The sequence below is a fragment of the Loxodonta africana genome, chromosome 24 (assembly GCF_030014295.1).
Source record: "Loxodonta africana isolate mLoxAfr1 chromosome 24, mLoxAfr1.hap2, whole genome shotgun sequence".
Classification (NCBI taxonomy): Eukaryota; Metazoa; Chordata; class Mammalia; order Proboscidea; family Elephantidae; genus Loxodonta; species Loxodonta africana.
Genome location: NC_087365.1, coordinates 19,321,555 through 19,341,688, shown reverse-complemented (window position 1 = coordinate 19,341,688; position 20,134 = coordinate 19,321,555). Strand labels below are relative to the sequence as shown.

The window sequence follows — 20,134 nt, the reverse complement described above, 5'->3', positions numbered from 1 at the left end:
GTAAATGCATCTCTGTATTCCCCTGGACACTGCATCTTTGGGCTGCAAAAGAAGAGGAGAGAGGACACCAGAGTTTGTGTTTTATCTAGAAATTCACATTTGTGAATTAAATCAAGGCATTTCTGTACTGTTTGAGGGGTACAGCCTTTACAATAAAAGTTTGACTATAATTGCCCTTAGAAGCAGCTTAGAACTTTGTTCTCATTGTAGTTTATGAAGATTCTAAGAGATCGACTTGCGATGGCATTGCAAGAAACCAGTGAAACAGGTTTGAGGTGACCTTGGCAACTCAGAGTCTTCTGCAGAGTCTTTGGGAATTGAACCAGAATGATCAGCTCTTAATCTGAACTAAGAAGCATAGATTTTTGTTGCAGCTAACAACAACAACATGATGTGTTGAAATAGAATCAAAACCGTGTGTTTTTGTCACCTAATAAATATTAATCTGCTTTAAAGAAATATGAGAAGCTAAATTATTTTCAGGATTAATAGGTAAATATAGTGCAGTTTTTACAAAAGCTGCAGGCATCTACAGTATCATCAACAGGAGCCTGTGTCATGGATTGAATTGTGTCCCCCAGAAATACTTGTCAGCTTGGTTAAGCCATGATTCCCAGCATTGTGTTGTTGTCCTCCATTTTGTGATTTTCCTATGTGTTATAAATCATAATCTCTGCCTGTGGTTAAAGAGGATTAGGGTGGGAAGTAACACCCACGCTCTCAGGTCACATCCCTGATCCAGTGTAAAGAGAGTTTCCCTCGGGTGTGGCCTGCAACACCTTTTATCTTAAAAGAAATAAAAGGAAAGGGAAGCAAGCAGAGAGTTGGGGGACCTTATACCACTAAGAAAGCAGCGCTGGGAGCAGAGCGCATCCTTTCGACCCAGAGTTCCTGCGCAGAGACGCTCCTAGACCGGGGGAAGATTGATGAGAAGGACCTTCCTCTAGAGCTGACAGAGAGAAAAAGCTTTCCCCTGGAGCTGACGCCCTGAATTTGGACTTCTAGCCTACTAGACTGTGAGAAAATAAGTTCCTCTTTGTTAGAGCCATCCACTTGTGGTATTCCTGTTACAGCAGCACTAGATGACTAAGACAGCATGGAAGAAAATCAGATTACTGATTTCCAGTTTTCTCTGAAACTCATTGCTCAATGCTATTCCTTCTTCCATAGATTAGTAAACCTGAGGTCAGAATGACAATGTTTAGCTTTTTTAAAAATTTGATTCAGGTCAATTAAATGGGGGGAAGTTAATAAAAATCACTGTTTTTGGCTACTCTTGAAAAATTGGAAGATCTGGCAATGCTATTTCTGTATCTCCACATGACAACAGTTCACTGGGACCACAGGGAGAGCTGCCTCTTAGGGACTGGGCTGGCAACTGCGCCCACAGTGTGTGAATATGCTTGTATACCTGGCTTCTCCCCTCAACCCCAGCCCCTGCCTGGCCACAGGAGGCATTTCAGTGAGGCCCTTGCTGCCAGCCAGTCTGGGCTCTATTTGACTTCTTTTAGTCATCACAATACAACAGCTGCTTGGTATTTATATGAAGATATTCTTTACCACATTGATTTTATCAGCTCATCATACTGATTCTTACATTGAAGTCAGTGTGATTTGTTTCTATCCTCCTTTTAGAAATGTGAAACGGAGGCAGAGAGAAGTGAAATGAATTTCTCAGATCACAAAGTGAGCCAACATCACGGTTTCGAAAAAACCCTGCTAGGGTGGTGTTACCCATGAGCTTATATGACATTCCTTTCAACATTCATAGCTACATTAAAAAATAAAACAAAATGTTCATGAAGGGAAATTTAGCATTAAGTGAAATGGTTGTACAATATGATTAATGTAGTTGATGTCACCGAGCTATACACCTGAAAAAGGTTAAACTGACAAATGTTGTTATATATATTTCTACCTCTCCCCACACCCTTCCCCCCCCGCCCCAAAAAAAGAAAGGCAGCTGCTGCTACTGTCTGTGCACAACCAACTACCTCATGGGATTTGTTTTCTTGATTCAGAGGTTTAGGATCATGGTTTCTTGGGACATTACAATCAGTTGGCCTAATATTGATTTTAGTGCTTCTGTTTGAGTTTTACCTTCTAGTTCGTTGTATAATGTTTGGGGTCTTAAAAGCTTGCAGGTGACCACCCAAGGTACACTTGGCCTCCATTCTTCTGGAACAGTAGAGGAAGAAGGAGGGTCAGGAATTGGAGGAGGAACTGTAATGCATGTCTAATTGTCTCCATGAACAACTGCCTCCTTTGCAATGAGACCAGAAGAACTGGATGGTGCCTGGCTACCATTACTGAATGTTTTGATCAAAGATCTATAAAAGAATCCTGATCAAAAGGGGGGAAATGTAGAACTGATTTTCAGATTCTCATAGAATCCAGCCTTTCTAGAGCTATTGAGCCTAGATGACCTTCCTAAACTATTACTCTGAGGGACTTTTTAAACCTTAAACTGAAACTATCCGGTAAAGTAATCTTCAAAAAAAAAAAAGCTTAATTAGAAAAGAATGTCTGCCTTGAAAATTGTGTTCTTTTAAAGAATTGTTGGTATGTGATCAAATTGACAACAACAACTCGAGGTTAGATGAGTAGCTTAGGAGCAGTGAGCTTATGTTAATGATGGTAAAATAATTCAGAAAAAGGATACCAAGAAAGGTGGCTCAAGAATGTACCCAATGCCATTGAATTGTACCTGTAGAAATTATTGAATTGGTGTTTGTTTTGTTGTGTATATCTTTACCCCCCCAAAAAAGTTTAATGTTGACTTTTTAACATATAGTATGTTGTTTTTTTTTTTTTTTTTTGTACTACGTTAAATTAGGAGGTTACATCCATTTTTTTAATTTACTTTAGGAAGTCTGTTTACTGCTGAAAGAAACCATTGATGCAAGAGTTAAGGAGCACTTAGAAGTTCGTAAACAGCACAGGACGTCAAACGCAGAATTCACAAGATCCAGTCCCTTGTCCTTAAAAGGTAGGCACAGAGCACTTCGATTTTGGACAAAGAAAATAAAGTTTCTGCTTTGTAGCGATGGCAATTATGTTTGACTCCGACTGTCATGTTAGTAGAGTGATATATTTAGAAAATATGTTCTAATGAAGGGACTTTATTTTGGTAAAGAAAAGTAATTGAAAAGCCCTGAAGGGCTTTTAATGGTAGGTAAAATATATGAAAACATAAAATGAAACATTCCTAAGAAACTGTAAGTTTTTTAAAGGCTGTTTTGTTTTGTTTTTGGCAAATAGTCTTACTAGTGAATTTACATTAATACTGACTTAAATCGATTTGAGGCTTTATACCAAATGCTTTCACGTATATCACTGTATTTCAGTAGTTCTCCACTGGGACCAGTCCTCCCTACCCCCCTCCCCAGGGGATATTTGTCAATGTCTGGAAATGGTTTTAGTTGTTATAACTGGCAGGAGAGATTCTTCTGGCTTTAGTAGGTGGAGGCCAGGTATGCTGCCAAACATCCTGCAATGCGTAAGACAGCCCTCGCAACAAAGAATTATCCAGAGCAAAATGCTTAGAGAACCAAGATTGAGAAATCCTGCCCTATTCCTAATTACACTTTGAGAATGACAGTTCCTTTGATTTATAGGTGGAGAAGCTAAAGGTCTGCAAAATTAAGTGGCTTGCCCAAATAAAAGATCATCTTCTTGAGGACAGAGACTATCTTATTTGGTAACCTTTTCTTCTCATGCCCTCCTCCCTGTACTCAGCCCAGCGCCTGACACACAGAATCAGTGATGTGTTGAATAAAATGGTACTTGGGTGACAAGTGGCAGAACCTGAACCTAGACCCAGCTCTTCTGACTCCCAGCCCAGTATTGTTTCCACTCTGTTATTGTGTTTTTATTTATCTATTTATTTACTTTGGATCCATATTTTATAGTACTACTTTATGGTACAAATATGGTTCAGCCCCGTATTAATCCTCAGAGAACAGTGGCTGGACTGCTGTGAAGTAGATCATGCCAATGCGATGTAGGCCTGTTCACCACTTTAGAAAGAAAATTGTGTTAATATCCCCACCTTTGAAGGTATGGAGTCCCTGGGTAATGGCAAACCATTAACATGCTCAGTTGCTAACCAAAAGGTTGGAGGTTTACACCTCCTGCCTGGAGGGGAGATGAGAGGGTGGAGGGGGTTAGAAACTGGCGAAATGGACACGAAAGAGAGTGGAGGGAGAGAGCGGGCTGTCTCATTAGGCGGAGAGTAATTGGGAGTGTGTAGCAAGGTATATATGGGTTTTTGTGTGAGAGACTGACTTGATTTGTAAACTTTCGCTTAAAGCACGGTAAAAATTATTTAAAAAAAAGGTTGGAGGTTTGAGTCTACCTGGAGGTGTCTTGGAAGAATGACTTGGCAATCTACTTCTGAAAAATCAACCGTTGAAAACCCTGTGGGGCACAGAACTACTCTGCAACACATGGGGTCACCATGAGTTAGAATCAGCTCAACAGCAACCGGTACTGGTTTTGAAGGTATACTTGATTCAAAGCACTCACCCCAGCACAGCTTTTAAATGGGTAGGAAGATTAATTCTGCCCAAGCTGAACACCTCGAGCGAGTAGAATTTGGAGCCCAAACAATATTGTGTTAACCAAAAACACAAAAACCCAAGTGCCGCTTTTTGGTTTTTAGCTCAATTAAAAAAAAAAAAGGTTGCTGTCAAGTCAATTCTGACTCATAGCGACCCTATAGGACAGAGTAGAACTGCCTAGTAGAGTTTCCAAGAAGCGGCTGGTGGATTTGAACTGCCGACCTTTTGGTTAGAAGCCAAACGCTTAACCACTACGTCACCAGAATTTCCTTTAGCTCAGTAATATTATGAACCTTGAGAAAAGCCTTAGGAGCTTGCACCCCTTGTACCTCAGCACCTCTGGCTCATCTCACTTTCTAACTCGGAAAAAAGAAAAAGGACCGGAGTAGAGTTTCAAGACCTCAATCCCTGGTGGGGCGGGTACTGTATGTTAGCTTGTTAGCACCTGTTCCCAACCACCCCTTCCTTCTTCTACTAGTGAGCAAAGAAGGCTTAATACTCCATTTTGCACCCTCTCTCACAGCTAGGGAACACAGTTCTGTCCCATAGGTAGAAATGAAAGCTTTTCTTGAGTTCCTGAGGAAGTTTGTTTTTAAACAGAAAATTTTATAACCTATTTTTTCTACTTAATACATTATAAAAGTCCTCCCACATACACATAGTATTATTTTTAATGACTGCATAGTGTTCCATTAAATGTTTGTGCTAATTTATTGGTGCAGCATGTAGATTGTATCTAGAATTGATTCCTGAAGGATTTGAGCTGTTGATGATCCAGCCTTTATGGGGTTGCCATAGTCTTTCATTATCTTTTAGCGCTGGATATCCTCCCTGTCTTAGTTTGGTAGTGCTGCTGTAACAAAAAATACCACAAAGCGGGTGGTTTTAAAGAAAAGTTTATTTTCTCACAGTTCTGGAGGCTACAAGCCCAAATTAGGAAATTGGCTCTAGGGGAAAGTCCCTCCTTGTTGGTAGCCCCAGGTGTCCCTTAGCATTGCTGGGCTTGTAGATGTTCCTCACATGGTCTCTTCCCCCTGGCTTTGTGTCTCCTCCTGTCAGTTTTCCCTTTTTATAAGAAGGGATAAAGTTTGGGACCCACCCTACTGTGGTATATTTCATTAACATAACAAAAGAAGACCCTTCTGTCTTTGTCATTTAGCACTGCTATAACAAAAATACACAAGTGAATGGCTTTAACAAAGAGAAATTTATTCTCTCACAGTGTAGTAGGCTAGAAGTCCAAATTCAGGGTGTCAGCTCCAGAGGAAAGCTTTCTCTCCCTGTTGACTCTGGAGCAAGGTCCTTCCCATCAATCTTCCCCTGGTCCAGGAGCTTCTCCACATAGGAACCCCGGGTCCAAAGGATGCACTCTGCTCCTGGCACTGCTTTCTTAGTGGTATAAGGTCCCCAACTCTCTGCTCGCTTCCCTTTTCTTTTATTTCTTGTAAGATAAAAGGTGGTGCAGGCCACACCCTAGGGAAACTCCCTTTACATTGGATCAGGGATGTAACCTTAGTAAGGGTGTTACAATCCCACCAGAATCCTCTTTAACATAAAATTACAATCACAAAATGGAGGACAACCGCACAATACTGGGAGTCATGGCCTACCCAAGTTAACACGTATTTTTAGGGGACACAATTCAATCCATGACACCCTATTTCCAAACAGGGTTACTAATATAGGAGTTAGGACTTCAACGTAACATTTAAGGCAACACAGTTCAATCTATAACACTCCCCTAGGCAGAATCCATATTCCTCTGTGTCCTTATTGTGTCATCATGAACACTTGCTCCAGATAACATTTCAGCTCCCCTTTGGACCTCTTTGTCTTAGTGGCAGAAAGAGCCTGAAATAACTACGTGGCTCTTTGAACTCTCAGCCCAATTCTTTATTGATGGTTATACTCTGCTGTACTCTTTCTTACTTTGGGCACTAAAGAAGCAGAGTCGTGGGGATAGAAAGCAAACATTTGGCGAAGTGGTCACTTAAACCACTTCCACTCCTTGATTCTGCAGCCATGTGTTCCAGCCAAGGGAACACATATTGTTCTGCTGATCAGAGCATATGTTGCATCCATTAGGACCTTACCCCAGGTCCACAAGGTCCTGTCTGGCACTTTGCATCATAACTGAGTTTTCAGTAGACCACCCTGCTGGGCAGAACCATCAATAAACCAAGCACACATTTTTATCTGCTTTTTAGTCAGGTAGACATTTAAGCTATCACCTTTACGAGTCAGAATCGACAGCAGCTAACAACATACAGGCCAAATAAACACCCAAGCATACTGACCGAAGTTTGTGTTTATTTCTTAGTAGTAAGGTGTACAAGATACAAAAACCTCCCTCCTTTTGATATGCCCCAGACCACTGGACATGGAGAATCTGTGTTTTCATAGGTTTTCTGTTACTGTCTGGTATACCTGTGTCTTATAATGCCATCTGGAATTCTTGCCACCACCTCCTTCATAAGTCCTTTCATAATGCCTTCAGAGTAGTAGACCAGAATAATATCCTTCAGGATAGTGAGATAGTCAGGGTCACTGTGGACTGAGTAGTGTCACTGAAGCAGAATGCTACGGAACAACGAGGTAAAACAGCGAAGCTGTACAGCTTTCCCTGCCAGGGGACAGAAACCTGCTTCTCCCTTCTCTGTTCACAAGGATAGGAAAAAACAGGTGTTGCCAGCTCCATAGTGCTGACATATTCCTCTCTGTTCATTTGAGAGACAACTCTGGAAGAAATCCGTACCTCATTAAACTTACATTAATCCACCGTCATTCCCCAAGATCCATCTGTCTCCTTCTTAGGCCAAATAATGTGCGTTAAATAAGAAAGCTATATGAAAAAATACGCTTGGCTATTTCAAGTTTTTAAGGATGGTATAATCCCTTTGATTCTGTAGGAATCAATATTGCTTTTGGTTTATAATATTGGTGGGAAAAGGAGACTCCAGAGACTTCCATCTGGCCCTTAATTACCCATGGTAGCACTCACTCCCTAAGACGTGGATCCCAAGTTTTGATTCTATTGATGACAGAGTAAATCTATCCCGATAAGACACTCAGCAACTGAGAAGACAAATACAGGAGATTTTTACAGACCTGCTTAGACCTTTGTGTGATGAATTTAAGCTAACTTTTTATTTATCACCCTATGGTGGATCATATTGGCTATCAGGAACCCCAAGAATTAGCATGGTCTCAGAGCCAGTGTCTAATAATACTCAAAACTTCTGTTTGCTTGTTGTTTAGGTACCCTAGTAAACAGCTGTAAGTAGGTCCCAAGTGGAAGATTTGCAAAATGTAATGTTATAGAAAGGTCCTTACTCAAGGGATGCCTGGGAGACGTGAGCCTGTGAACTAACTCAGATCTGGGGACCTGCTGAGAGACTGTGGCTCTCCTTTAAGGTAGCTCCACCCGGGCCCCTGTTCACCAGATCTAGATTTTTTTTCTCTTTAGGACCTAAGTATGCACTCCATCTAATGTGGAAGTATGGACGTAATTAATCGTTACCATAGATCTCTGTGTGTCGAACCGCTCTGACAGGGTTCCTATTGAGGTCACCATTTGGTCATGACCCTCTGGTGAACCGAGTGACTTGCCAGCCATGGGTTTTGGTTGATTGCAGGCTTTGGGTCACCCAGTCACCAGGTGACCCGCACACTCTTGGGCTTTGGTGGACTGCAGACACCATGTCCATCCTAGACATTAGTCCTCTCAGCAACTAGTTCTCACTCCCTGAGGGGTGTCCCTCACCCCCAGTGTGGCTGGCTGCCCACTCAGGAACAGCCTTGGTAGTAGTGTCCTCCCCACATTGGGCTCCACACTGTGTGCAGAGGGTTCTAGAAATTGCTTGGCACAGAGCTGGTGGTCTCACACACTGCAAGTCAGCACATCAACAGACCCAACGTTCTCTTGACATTCTGTAGCAAGGAGTGCTTAGCTGGGGTATGACTGTATATACTATGTAGCCACATTCCAGCAGAGGAACCATAGTTCCCCCACTGGTCACTCTTTTTATTGGGCAAGCAAGAGCATGGTCTTGTGGGGACAGGCACCAAACAGTCTGGCAATGCTAGACAGGCCTACTGCCTACTTGGCAGCCCTTCAGCTGGACTTGTGGGAAGCTGAGTTCAAGAGGAGCCCTTCTCTCCCAAGGGGAGGGGGGTCACTGGTCCCACATGGCTTTGACCAGGCAACCCCAGGAGAGCGCCTGTGGTTATTTATCATCTTGTCACTCCACCCTAACCGACTCAGTCCCAAGAATGCCATGCACTCTCAGCCCTGGTCCTTAGTTCTTGCTGTTTCCTCTCCTTGAAGCTCTCTTCTCCCACCCCTCCACTGGGCCAACTCCTCGTCTTCCTCCAGGCCTGTGCTCAAGGGCTATTCCTCTAAGGAAACTTCTCTGGCTCTCTATCTTCTCTCTAAGGGAGCTGCCCCTCCCTTTCCTGGGTGCCTGTTTCACCTTCTACAGCAGTCATTCCTGTTGCTTCCCTGCTTCCAATATAGACTTCATTCTCAGGGACGGCAGGAATCTTGTCCTGTTTGACGTTTCTGTTGTGCAGCCCCTAGTAGAGAGCCTGTCATTCAGGAGCGGCACAGCAAATATTGGAAGAAATAAAGGACTGAATTGTAGTCGCTACTTCCCATTAGTGGTTTTGCATGAGTGCTTTCATATGGACATTCAGAAACTATATTTTCATAGGTTTTATCTGTCACCACCTGGCATGTCTATGTCTTAGCGTGACCTCTAGAATATTTGCCACCTCCTGCGTGATAAGTGTGCCAAGGCTTTGCAGCAGGGTTTCATTGCAACATCCCCTTCTCCTTCAGCAAAAGACAGAGGTGGGAGTGATCTGGGAGTTACAGATTATTAAACAGCTTTTCTCATTTGTTTTTCAGAAAGTCAAAACCACATCCTACCCCAGTGTATGATTAGACTGCAGTATTTTCTGACTCTTTCAGCAGCCAGAGACTGAAAATACCTTTCCTCCAGCCTTGTCCCATCCCAGGTGTCCTTGATACCTCAAAGGCATTGCTACGTCTACACCTGCTACTGAGCTTCAGTGTGTTAAGGTGCCAGCAGTGTCCAAGGTCTTCCATAAAAACCAAACCAGTTGCCATTGAATTGATTCCAGCTTACCGAATTGAAAGACCTGGCAATCTACTCATGGCAACCCCGTGGGTGCCAGATTACTCCATAGGGTTTCAATGGCTGACGGCACTGGGTTTGGGGTGGGCGATCTTTTGGAAGTAGATCACCAGGCCTTTTTTCCAAGGTGCCTCTGGGTGGATTCAAACTGCCAACCTTTTGGTTAGTAGCCAAGTGTTAACCGTTTGTGCCACTCAGAAACTGCCACTCCTCCACCTTAAAAAACAAAACTATTGCCTTTGAGTCAGATTCCAACGCATTGCGACCCATGTGTTTCAGAGTAGAACTGCACATGAGGTTTGCAGTGGCCGTAACTTTACAGAAGTAGATTGCTAGGCCTTTCTTGCAGTGCACCTCGGACTGGTTCAAACTGCCAACCTTTGTGTTAGTAGTCGAATGCAAACCGTTAGCGCTATCCAGGGACCTGGTCTTCCACCTACCTGTGGCAAATTCTTGGGATGACCGTTCCTAGCCAGCATTCTTAACCCGTTATCTAAAGATGAGAACAGATTCAGGGTCCAAGTAACTTGCCCAAGGTCAGTTAACGAGTGAGTAACCTGAAAGCACAGGCGTCTGGGCGTCTGCTTGTTGTCACTGCCTCAGTACCCCTATTAAGGTAGATGCTGTGCGTGCATTTCTTTGAATGAAAGCTCCCTCTAATCGTGTAAACAGAGCTTTCTGTCGACTAACCATGTGGAAGCCAGGCACAATGTACTGCTTGAACTACTGTGTGGGTGTCTTTGTCTTAGACTTTATATCCCCTAACCGGAATCACAGCAGTTAACCAAGAGGTCAAATGCTAACCAAGAGGTTGGCAGTTCGAATCCATCAGCTGCTCCCTGAAAACCTTCTGGGGCAGTTGTACTCTGTCCTGTGGGGTTGCTATGAGTTGGAAGTGTCACCGTGGCAATGGGTTTGTTTGTTTGGCTTGGTTCAGTTGGAATTGACAGGTTTGGCTTTGGTTTTTAGTCTCTGATCATGAGATGGAAAGGGAGAAAATAGACTTCAAAACAAAGCTCTTCATCCAGCCCCCAGCACTTAACTTCAATGCATTGTCTAAATAGGGCTCACTACATTTTTGTGTTTGTGAAGCAGTAATAGTAATTTTTTTAACTACGTCTTCTATTCTTCATAACCTTTCCATGCAGTGAACATCTAAGAAACCCAGTCCTTTGGAAAATACCGTAAAATAAATTAAATTTTCCTGGGTACTGTGCTTTCTGCCTACAGTGGCTTTCTTTTTGGCTTTTCTTCTAAGCTGAACACTCCTCTAAAGCCTGAGCTTGAATCTCCAGGCAAAGTCTGTCGCATCCGGCGTTCCTTTGCAGCATCTGAGGTATCTCGTGTGTATTCTAAAGGCAGAATTGCCAGGCTTCCTCCCTTTTCCTTGACACCCACGCAGCATTTTCTGGTGGGGCACATTACCACCATGTGAGGAAACCAGTGGGTGTTCACACAACAAGAAGAGAAAAAGAAAAAGAGACCCGCCAAAACAAGCAAGTTCTTCCCATTCGTCCCTCTGTCTGAGAAATGTTCCCGTCCTTTCCCCAACACCCGTTGCCCGGGACCTGCCAAAGAAAGCTTTCTCTTTGCCCTTCGGACACAGCTTGATTGTGAGCCTTCCTCCACCCCCCTCCCCCCGGTGTCTCTGCGAGTGGAAATTTGTGTATGTGGGGTTTGTTTTGGTTTGTATTTATTTTCCCAGCCCACTGAAAACAGAGCCTTTCCTATTTAAAATAAATTTTGGAAATGAAACACTTTTCCCTTGGAGCCCAGCCCTTCCTCCTTGTAAACGGCCAGGCATTTTGAGGGAGGTCAGTGAAAACGTGCTCCAAAATATCATTCTATACTTCCTTCCCATCAGCATTTTCTTACGTATTACTTCCCCCCCCCAAAAAAAAAAATACTGTACATCCAGCGTTGGTCACCTCTGAAAAAACACAGGTCCTTGACACAGAATCCTAACTTAAATGGCCAGTGTTTCATGAATCAGCTATTACAACAGAGTGTGAGTGTTCCATTCCCAGTATGCACACCAGTAGTTAGGAGGGAGATAGAGAGTTCTCTGATGTTCACAGTCAGAATAACAGGGGAGGAAACAGTCACTCTTGTGGGTTTATACACAGTAAAACATCACAACACGCTTTCAGTTATCGGCTGTTCTGCTAAATATTCTTAATATTTAGGCATTGTTTTTTTTTCCATTCCCAGCCCTTTACAAATAGAATTGGATTTCCCTAGCTCTGTCATAGAGCACTGTGGAAACGTGTGTTTTCTTTTTACTCATGTGTTTAAATGGCTTTCGTTATTATTTGCATTTCTTCCCATAATGTACTCAATCAAAACATTTTCTAGGCTTCCATCCACACGTGAGAAGCTTGGAAGGGCAATAATAAAAGCAAGTGCCCATAAACCCTCTGGTGAAGGTGTCATATTTTCACCAAAGATTATTTCTCCAAGGAGTGGACAATTTGTAAAGTAATAAAATTTTATATTTTTTACCCAAGCTGTGCGAAAGCAGCAGTGACAACCAGGAGCAGATTATCCAATAAGCAAGGTAAGCATGGGCTCACCTGTGTTTACTTACTAATTTGTAGTGAACAATTTTATATTTTTTCACCACAGCAAAGAGTCTGCTTCTAGGTATCACTGGCATCTGTCTGTCTCCCAGCTCCATAGCACCTTCCTACAGAATCAAAGCCTCTTTTCAAATTTACAGCCCCTGACAGAGGTGAATGACTCAGTAGGCAAGGCAGGCACGGACTTGTGCTGACTTACTAATCTGTAGTGCACAATCTCGCATGGGTTTCACCACACCACATCAAAGTGAAACTCATGTGAAATTGTGCACTACAGATTAGTAAGTAAGCACAAGTGAGCTCATTCTTACTTTGCTTATTGAATAATCTGCCATTGATGATAACATACAATGCTGCTTTTCAAAACCTGGAGAGAGTTCTCTGATCATTTATTACAGTAAATAGGAAGAAAACAAAATCCCTAAGCTCCTAAGGATAATGTTTTCACTTGTTAGAGTGACCTGTCAATCCACATTGCCAGAGTTGAGATGACTGATATTTTGTCCACTTTTTAATTTTACAAGAAATTAAAATACAACAACAACAACAAAAAAACTGATGTCTAACCCCTCAGAAAGGGTTAGGATTCTTCTCACCACACTAACTTCCATTTGAACCACCCAGAAGATGTTAGCAAGAAACCTTATTAGGAGGACCCTTTCGGGCCGAGTATACTGCTTCTTTCTCTCCCCTCTTCCGCCTTTACCTCCCATCCCATGCATCAGAAATAGAGTGATTTTTCTCTCATAAAACAAAGTCTGTATTGCTGTTGCTTAATTTCAGGTTACAGTGTTGATCGTGTTGGCACTTTTATGGTGATGCAATGTCAATACCATCACCTTTGAGTCTGCTTGGGCTTGCTCACATTTATATGTGGACATTCTGCTCCCAAATGTCTGCGTATCCTAGAACTGGAACGTTCAAAACAACTCTACAGAATCCCTGGGGACTCTTGAATTCCAGAAAGATCTTTATCATCAAATGCTGATTTGCAAGATTTTTTTTTTTTAGGAGATGCCCCAGTTGACCGAGCTCCCTGCCCTTTTACCGGCTACATGAAGACTGACTACTTATTCTTGTCGTTGTTAGGTGCCGTCAAGTTGGCTTACTCATAACGACCCCGTGTACAACGGAGTAAAATGTTGCCCAGTCCTGCGCCATCCTCACGAGCATTGCTATGTTTGAGCCCGTTGTTGCAGCCATTGTGGCAGTCCATCTCGTTGAGGGTTTTCCTCTTTCTCTGATTCTATATTTTACCAAGCGTGCTGTTCTTCTCCAGGGATTGATCCCTCCTGATACTGTGTTCTAAGGAGCATTCTGGCTGTACTGCCTTCAAGACAGATTTGTTTTTCTGACAGTCCACAGTACATTCAGTATTCTTCGCCAGCACCGTAATTCAAATGGATCACTTCTTCTTTAGTCTTCCTTTTTCATTGTCCGGCTTTCAAATGCATATGTGGCAATTGAAAAGATCATAGCTTGTGTAAGGCACACCTTAGTCATCAAAAGTTTTATTGCAAAGACAAATCCCATTTAGAGGTCGGGTGGAACTGATTCGCATCCTGCCCTGGTCTGAATGGGAGAAGTAAAAGGAAGAGAAAGTCGCTTGCCCTTGAACTGATACAGGGCTGAGAAATCTTTATTTTTGGTGATCTTTTGTTTTGTCACAATATTTCTAACGGTGACAGCCAGTTGGGGGGAGGCCTGTAGTTCTTCCGCTTTATCCAGCAGAGGAGGACAGTCCTCACAGTTGGTGCATGTGGTCATCTGCGGTGCTGGCTTTATACTGAATGTGTGCGTGTGTGCCGTGGGGGAAGAGGAGAGGCAGGGAGAGAGAGTGTGACTCCTCCAGGGTTATGAGTTCTTAGCAGAACCCTGATGAAAGCCTGGAAGGTGGCGACTCTCCTGTGGTTCAGGGAGACCAGCTGGTGAGGAAAGCTGTCATGGCTGTTCGTGTCACTCACAAGCAGAGGCTTTTCTCCCAGGTGTGTGGAATGACAAAGGGTAGTGGGGACTGTTTACCTTGGCAGGAACTGTATGTTTTTTGACCATGACGCTATCACATAGCCTCAAGACGAGGAGGAGGTGCCACAGCATTTACCAGTTTGTCTGTTTCCTTTTCATTTATTTTCCTTTGGCCAGGATCTCTGATTATAATGGCAAGATTTTAAAATTTCTAGTAATCGAGTTCCACATTGCTAGTATTAAAGCCATCGGAACCTTGGGAGAGAAAATGGGTAGTAGTCATCTGAAAGATTAAATACAAGTGAGAACCTTTCAATTTTATAGGGTAAAAGGACAAGTGAAAAGGCCTCATGCAGGATAATATACGTGGCTTAAAGCTTGGGGACTGAGATTTGCTAACTAATTGGGGAACTTTGGGGACTACCACTCAAATGATGGTTAAAACCAGAGAGCTTTCGTTTTCAAATTTCCCTGACATCCAGACCCGAACCCATGTCTGTCAAGTCGATTCCGACTCATAGCGACCCTACAGGACAGAGTAGAGCTGCCCCATAGGGTTTCCAAGGAGTGGCTGGTGGATTCGAACTGCTGACCATTTGCTTAGCAGCCATAGCTCTTAACCACTGTGCTACCAGGGTTCCTTCCCTAACATAGTACCTTAGTTATTCTAATTACTTGAATTAAAAGTGGAAAATCTAAAATTGTCATTTTTTTTTTTTTGTAGCTAGTAAATGTTTTCAGTTTGCTACTTCAATTATTTGTAATTGAAACAATTTTATAGTCACTGTGATAACGTCGATAAACTTGGGAAGGGAACATCTGCTCTCTCTGGTACATGAGACATTTATAGTGGCTCCGAGTGAGCTGTCACAGAGTCCTGAGTGAGGTGGCTATTCGGAAGTATTGGGAAGCCCTGGGCTGTTCCCAGGGAGCTGAGGAGAGGCATATTTAATAACCGTTCAGGTGCACATCATTGTGGGCTTGTTTATGTTTGCTGTTCTGCCACAGAGCTGTCATTACTTGGAGCCTAAACTCCAAGCAGATGAAAATTTATTTTAACCGTTTGATCATGAACTATGTAACCTAATGGAAAACTTGGCTTAACCTGTTTTGTGAAATGTCTTGAGAAAATTATCCGTGCTAAAAGTAACAATTGTAAGGATGGTGCAGGTATTTTGTTCTGTTGTAGACAGGGTCGCTGTGAGTCAGAACGGACTCGACAGCACCTAACAACAACAGCAGTAAGCAAAACAAAACTAACTCCGCATAATTTCAGACATTAAACGTGAATGCCTGGAAGAGGTGGACTAGTTTTAAGCCAAGATCAAATGGCAGTTCTGGGGTCGTGGCTAGGTACATATGTCTGTAGAAATGTGTATGTTTGTGTGTTCCTGAGTATATTGAACTAATATATAGATATGTAAAAAAAAAAAAAAAGTAGGTATCCATAAATATAAGTTGCTGCTAAAGAAAATAAAAGGTACAAGACCTGAAAAGGGACACCAAAAATATGATTTCCTTACAGATATTTGCAGGAATTTTTCTTAATTGCAACCAGAAGTCTGACCTGGAAGTATAGTGTTTTGACCCCCTAGCTGTCTGGTTTCCTATTTGCTGTGTTTTGCTCTCCCCCGACTGTGAGAAAATCTATTTTACACGGCTTTAACCCTGTGTATTCTTGGAAACACTGAAGTAGAAATTATTCCCTTGGGGGAAAAGAAACTCTCATTATTTATAAGAATGACTTGTAAAGGTTTCTCTTAAATAGGAAACATTTTTGAAATGCTTTAGCAAATCTTTCTAAGATATATTTCAAGATAAAGTTGCTTCTGGGTTTCCCTTTAAGGTAATGTGAACTTTTAAAAGACCATAAGGTTTTTTTTTTACATCGTGTAGACTTATCCTTATTTTAGTAAAATACTAACTTTTTGGTAATGGAAGGGTACAGAGTTTATAAATAGTCATGAGGCTTTTTAATACTTTCCCCTCCCCCATTTCTAGCTTATTTTTTTTTCTCCAGCCTTTTAGAAAAGTAAAAATGAGGCTGAATGAACTTCGTTTGCTTTAGAAGTATGCGGTATTCTAATGGACTCAGAGGTACCACTGAAACCTAATGAGGATAACTATAGGGTAAGGAGGCCAACTGTTAGAAAACTGTGCAATTCACACATCAGAGGCTCCTGGAGGCTTTTCCTGAGTCTAGTAAGTGACGGGGAGCATCATTTCTGTATAGCCTTTTGTAGTTAACGAGTGTGATCAGCGAATCGTATATCCCATTTTAAAAGTCTCAGACATTTTTAGTTAGAGGAAATCCTCGTTCTTTTTAACTATTCAGTTTAGGATTTAAGAATCAGAAACATGGACAGTTCTCATCCATTTAGCTGAAGAACATTTTCTACCCATTCTTTTCTTTGAAATCAGGCCTTGTGGTCTGCTTCCATAAAGATTACAGCAAAGAAAACCCATGGAGCAGCAGTTCTCCTCTGTAACACATGGGGTCTCCATGAGTCGTAACTGACTGGACAGCAACCAGCAACAACAACAAGTTGCCATTAGTGTGATATTTGAGAGGACCAGCTGACATAATTCCCAGAGAAAGATGTGTAGCCCAAACGTGTTTCACAGTGTTGGCCTTATTGCCATCTCTAAATTCCTTTGTGTTCCTGCTATTTCCTTGATATTTCTATTTCTTTTAAGTTCAGCTACACATTTAAACTCTTTTTGGTTTGTTTACCTTGATACTGTATGTTTTTAGTGGAAGAGTTTAGGTTACCTCAGCCTGACAGATTCCCCAGATTCAGCTTTTAGAGATGTACTCTTTTTACTACAAGGCTCTGTTTTTAGAGGATGGTACTTTTTTGTTGTTTTTTTTTAGTTTTCAATTTTTATTTTGCTTTTGTCTACAATTATCCTCACTCCCCAAATTTTTTTGTGTGTGATAAAATATATAGGAAAATATTTGCCATTTTGACTATGTTTAAATGTGTAATAGTACAGTGACGTTAATTACATTCACCATGTTGTACTGTCACCAGTATTCATTTCCAGATGTTTCTCATCACCTCAGCATTTTCCTCTCCCCTCAGCTCCATAACCACTAATAAACTTTTGTCTCTATGCACACGAGTGTGGCGTACTTTTTACCCAATACAAGTGTAATGTGGCTTGAGTCTGCAAAATGTACCTATCTATATCTATCTATACATGGAGCCTTGATGGCACAGTGGTTAAAAGCTCAGCTGCCAACCAAAAGTTTGGCAGTTCAAACCCACCAGCTGCTCTCTGGAAACCCGTGGGGCAATTCGACTCCATCGTATAGGGTCGCTATAGGTTGGAATCAACTTGACAGCAACAGGTTTTTTTTTTTACTTTATTTTTTTAACCTATGAATCTGTAGAGCCCTGGTGGTACAGTGGTTAAGAGCTATGGCCGCTAATCAAAAAGTCGGCAGTTCGAATGCACCAGCTGCACCTCGGAAACCTATAGGGTAGTTCTGCTCTGTTCTGTAGATTCGATGTAAGTCAGAGTCGACTCGACAGCAATGCATTTTTTCTTGTACATCTGTATCTATTATCAGTTACGTTTTCAACTTGGGCCACAAGTAGGTAAAACAGGATCACCGTGCAGCGGCTGTTCACATTTACAGTACGGTCGTGTACTCAGGGCTTAAGGAAGATGCAGCCTGTACAGTCACCTATTAGGTCATTTTTGTCTACGTTTCCTTTTAATTGCTGTTATGTACTTACAACATGTTCTGGCCATTTTGGTTTCAATTCATAGCATAATAAAGAATACTTTTGCATTCTTTATAAAATATTATTTTCAAAGTTAGCAAATAAACTATAAAAGCAAGTTTTAAGCATGATTTATATTCCGAGACTTTGGAAGGAGGACTATATTAACACAAATATTTGGAAGAAAAAAATGCATCATCCTTAAGGTCCTTGGATATTTTCATGAAATGGTGGTGTTTCTTTTTAAAAAAAAAAAAAATCTTCATCAAAGTAATTTTCACTTTTATTTTTTAACTTATTATCAGAAACCTTTAAAAAAAAAAGTAGAATTGTATAATGAACTCCCACATATCCATCACCCAGCCTCATGTTTTTAACATATGGTCAAGGTTATTTCTTTCATACTCCCACATACCTTTCCTTGCCCCTCCCCCAATTATTTAAAAGTAAACCCTTGGCATATGTTATCTTACACATAAGTGATTCAGAATATATAGCTCTAGAAGGCTGAAAGTCTCTTTTTCAAATCATCATAGTGCCATTAAAGAAAAAAAAATTCTTAATGTCATCAGTTATCTGGTCAGTCTTCAGTTTTCTCTGAATGTCTCTTTAATTCCTTTATAGTTGAATTGTTCAAATCCGGGTCCAAACACCTTCAATGCATTTGTTTGATTCTTTTTTTTACCCTAGAAGAAAATAGGTTTTAACCTATAGGAATCCCCTCCCAATTTTTTTTTTTTTCCTACTACTTATTTATTTATCGAAGAAGCCAGGTCAGGTGTGCTCTGGGATTTCCCTCATTTGCCATTCATCTGGCTGTTTCTGCCTGGTGGTGATAACATGTTCTTCCAGCCCCCTGTATTTCCTGTAAACTGGCAGTGACACCCATAGGCTCGATGAAGTTCAGCTTCCACATTTTTTTTCCTTGTGCAAGAGTATTTCATGGCATCACATAAGGTGGCCCATGACGTTTAGTTGTATCTCTTAATTTCATGATAACCGTGAGCTTACAATGAAAATAGAGTTTCTTCTTTATGATTTTTTCATTAGTCGTGAATTTAGATGTGTGCATTTGGTGTTAATATTGCCAGTAAATACTGCTTAAGCAAAACAAAATAAAAAAGACCCCTTTACTCATTCTTCTAAACTTTGACTAATTCAGGCAATTAGGAATATCAAGTTGGTGTTTCAGAAATAATAAAACCTGAGTCATAGTATACATGTTTTTTTTTTTAATCTGGGTCTGTATGAGATCTGATTTAACGTCTTAATTAAGACCATAAGTCATTGCATACCTATGGCTTAATTTTTACATATTAAAAGGATATATATTTTATATGAACTTGTGAAGGATAATTTTATAAGGACTTGGAAAGATTAAAAAATGAAAGGTATGCAGTGATTTTTTTTCTTCTGTAAAAAGAAAGATCAGCAGGTAGAAAGAAAGAAAACAAAGCAGGTATGAGACTTATTCTTTAAAATCCTCCAGAGGTACCATAATAATTGAGCTAATATGCATTGGCTTCTCATAAATTGCCTTGGTAGTTGGAGCTTGAGTGCCTTAGAAATTAGCTTTCTCCCCATGCCTCTTCACTGTTGCTAAGGCCTATTTGTTTGTGTTTGAGGACCTAGGGTAATTTCTGTCTTATAACCACTTACGTTCTTGTTGTTACCTTGTTAGGTGCCATCAGGTCGATTCCAACTCATAACAACCTTATGTACAACAGGACGAAACACTGCCCAGTCCTCTTGTTCCATCCTTACAATCATTGCTACATTTGAGCCCATTGTTGCAGCCACAGTGGCAATCTGTCTAATTAAAGGTCTTCCTCCTTTTCACTGACCCTCTACGTTACCACGCATGATGTCCTTCTCTGGGGAGTGGTCCCTTCTGATAGCATGTCCAAAGTACACGAGACAAAGTCTCTCCGTGCTCACGTCTAAGGAGCATTCTGGCTATACTTCTTTGAAGACAGATTTGTTCGTTCTTCTGGCAGTCCGTGGCATATCCAGTATTCTTCCAGCACTGAAAGCAGCAGAACATACTCACTTATACAGCTTACGTTTTCTTTTTCTTTCAAAAACTCTGTAAAGCACCACCAATATTCTAGCAAGGCTTTTGCTACTAATTTCAT

The 20,134-nt window shown here is 41.4% G+C and overlaps 1 protein-coding gene across 1 annotated transcript in view; it reads left to right on the top strand.

Annotated features, from left to right (window-relative positions):
- SLX4IP (SLX4 interacting protein) overlaps window positions 1-20,134 on the top strand; it is a 242,055-nt gene that overhangs the window by 166,855 nt on the left and 55,066 nt on the right. Inside the window, 1 exon segment of the mRNA XM_064276465.1 lies at window positions 2,869-2,989. Coding sequence (XP_064132535.1) covers window positions 2,869-2,989 — 121 coding nt within the window.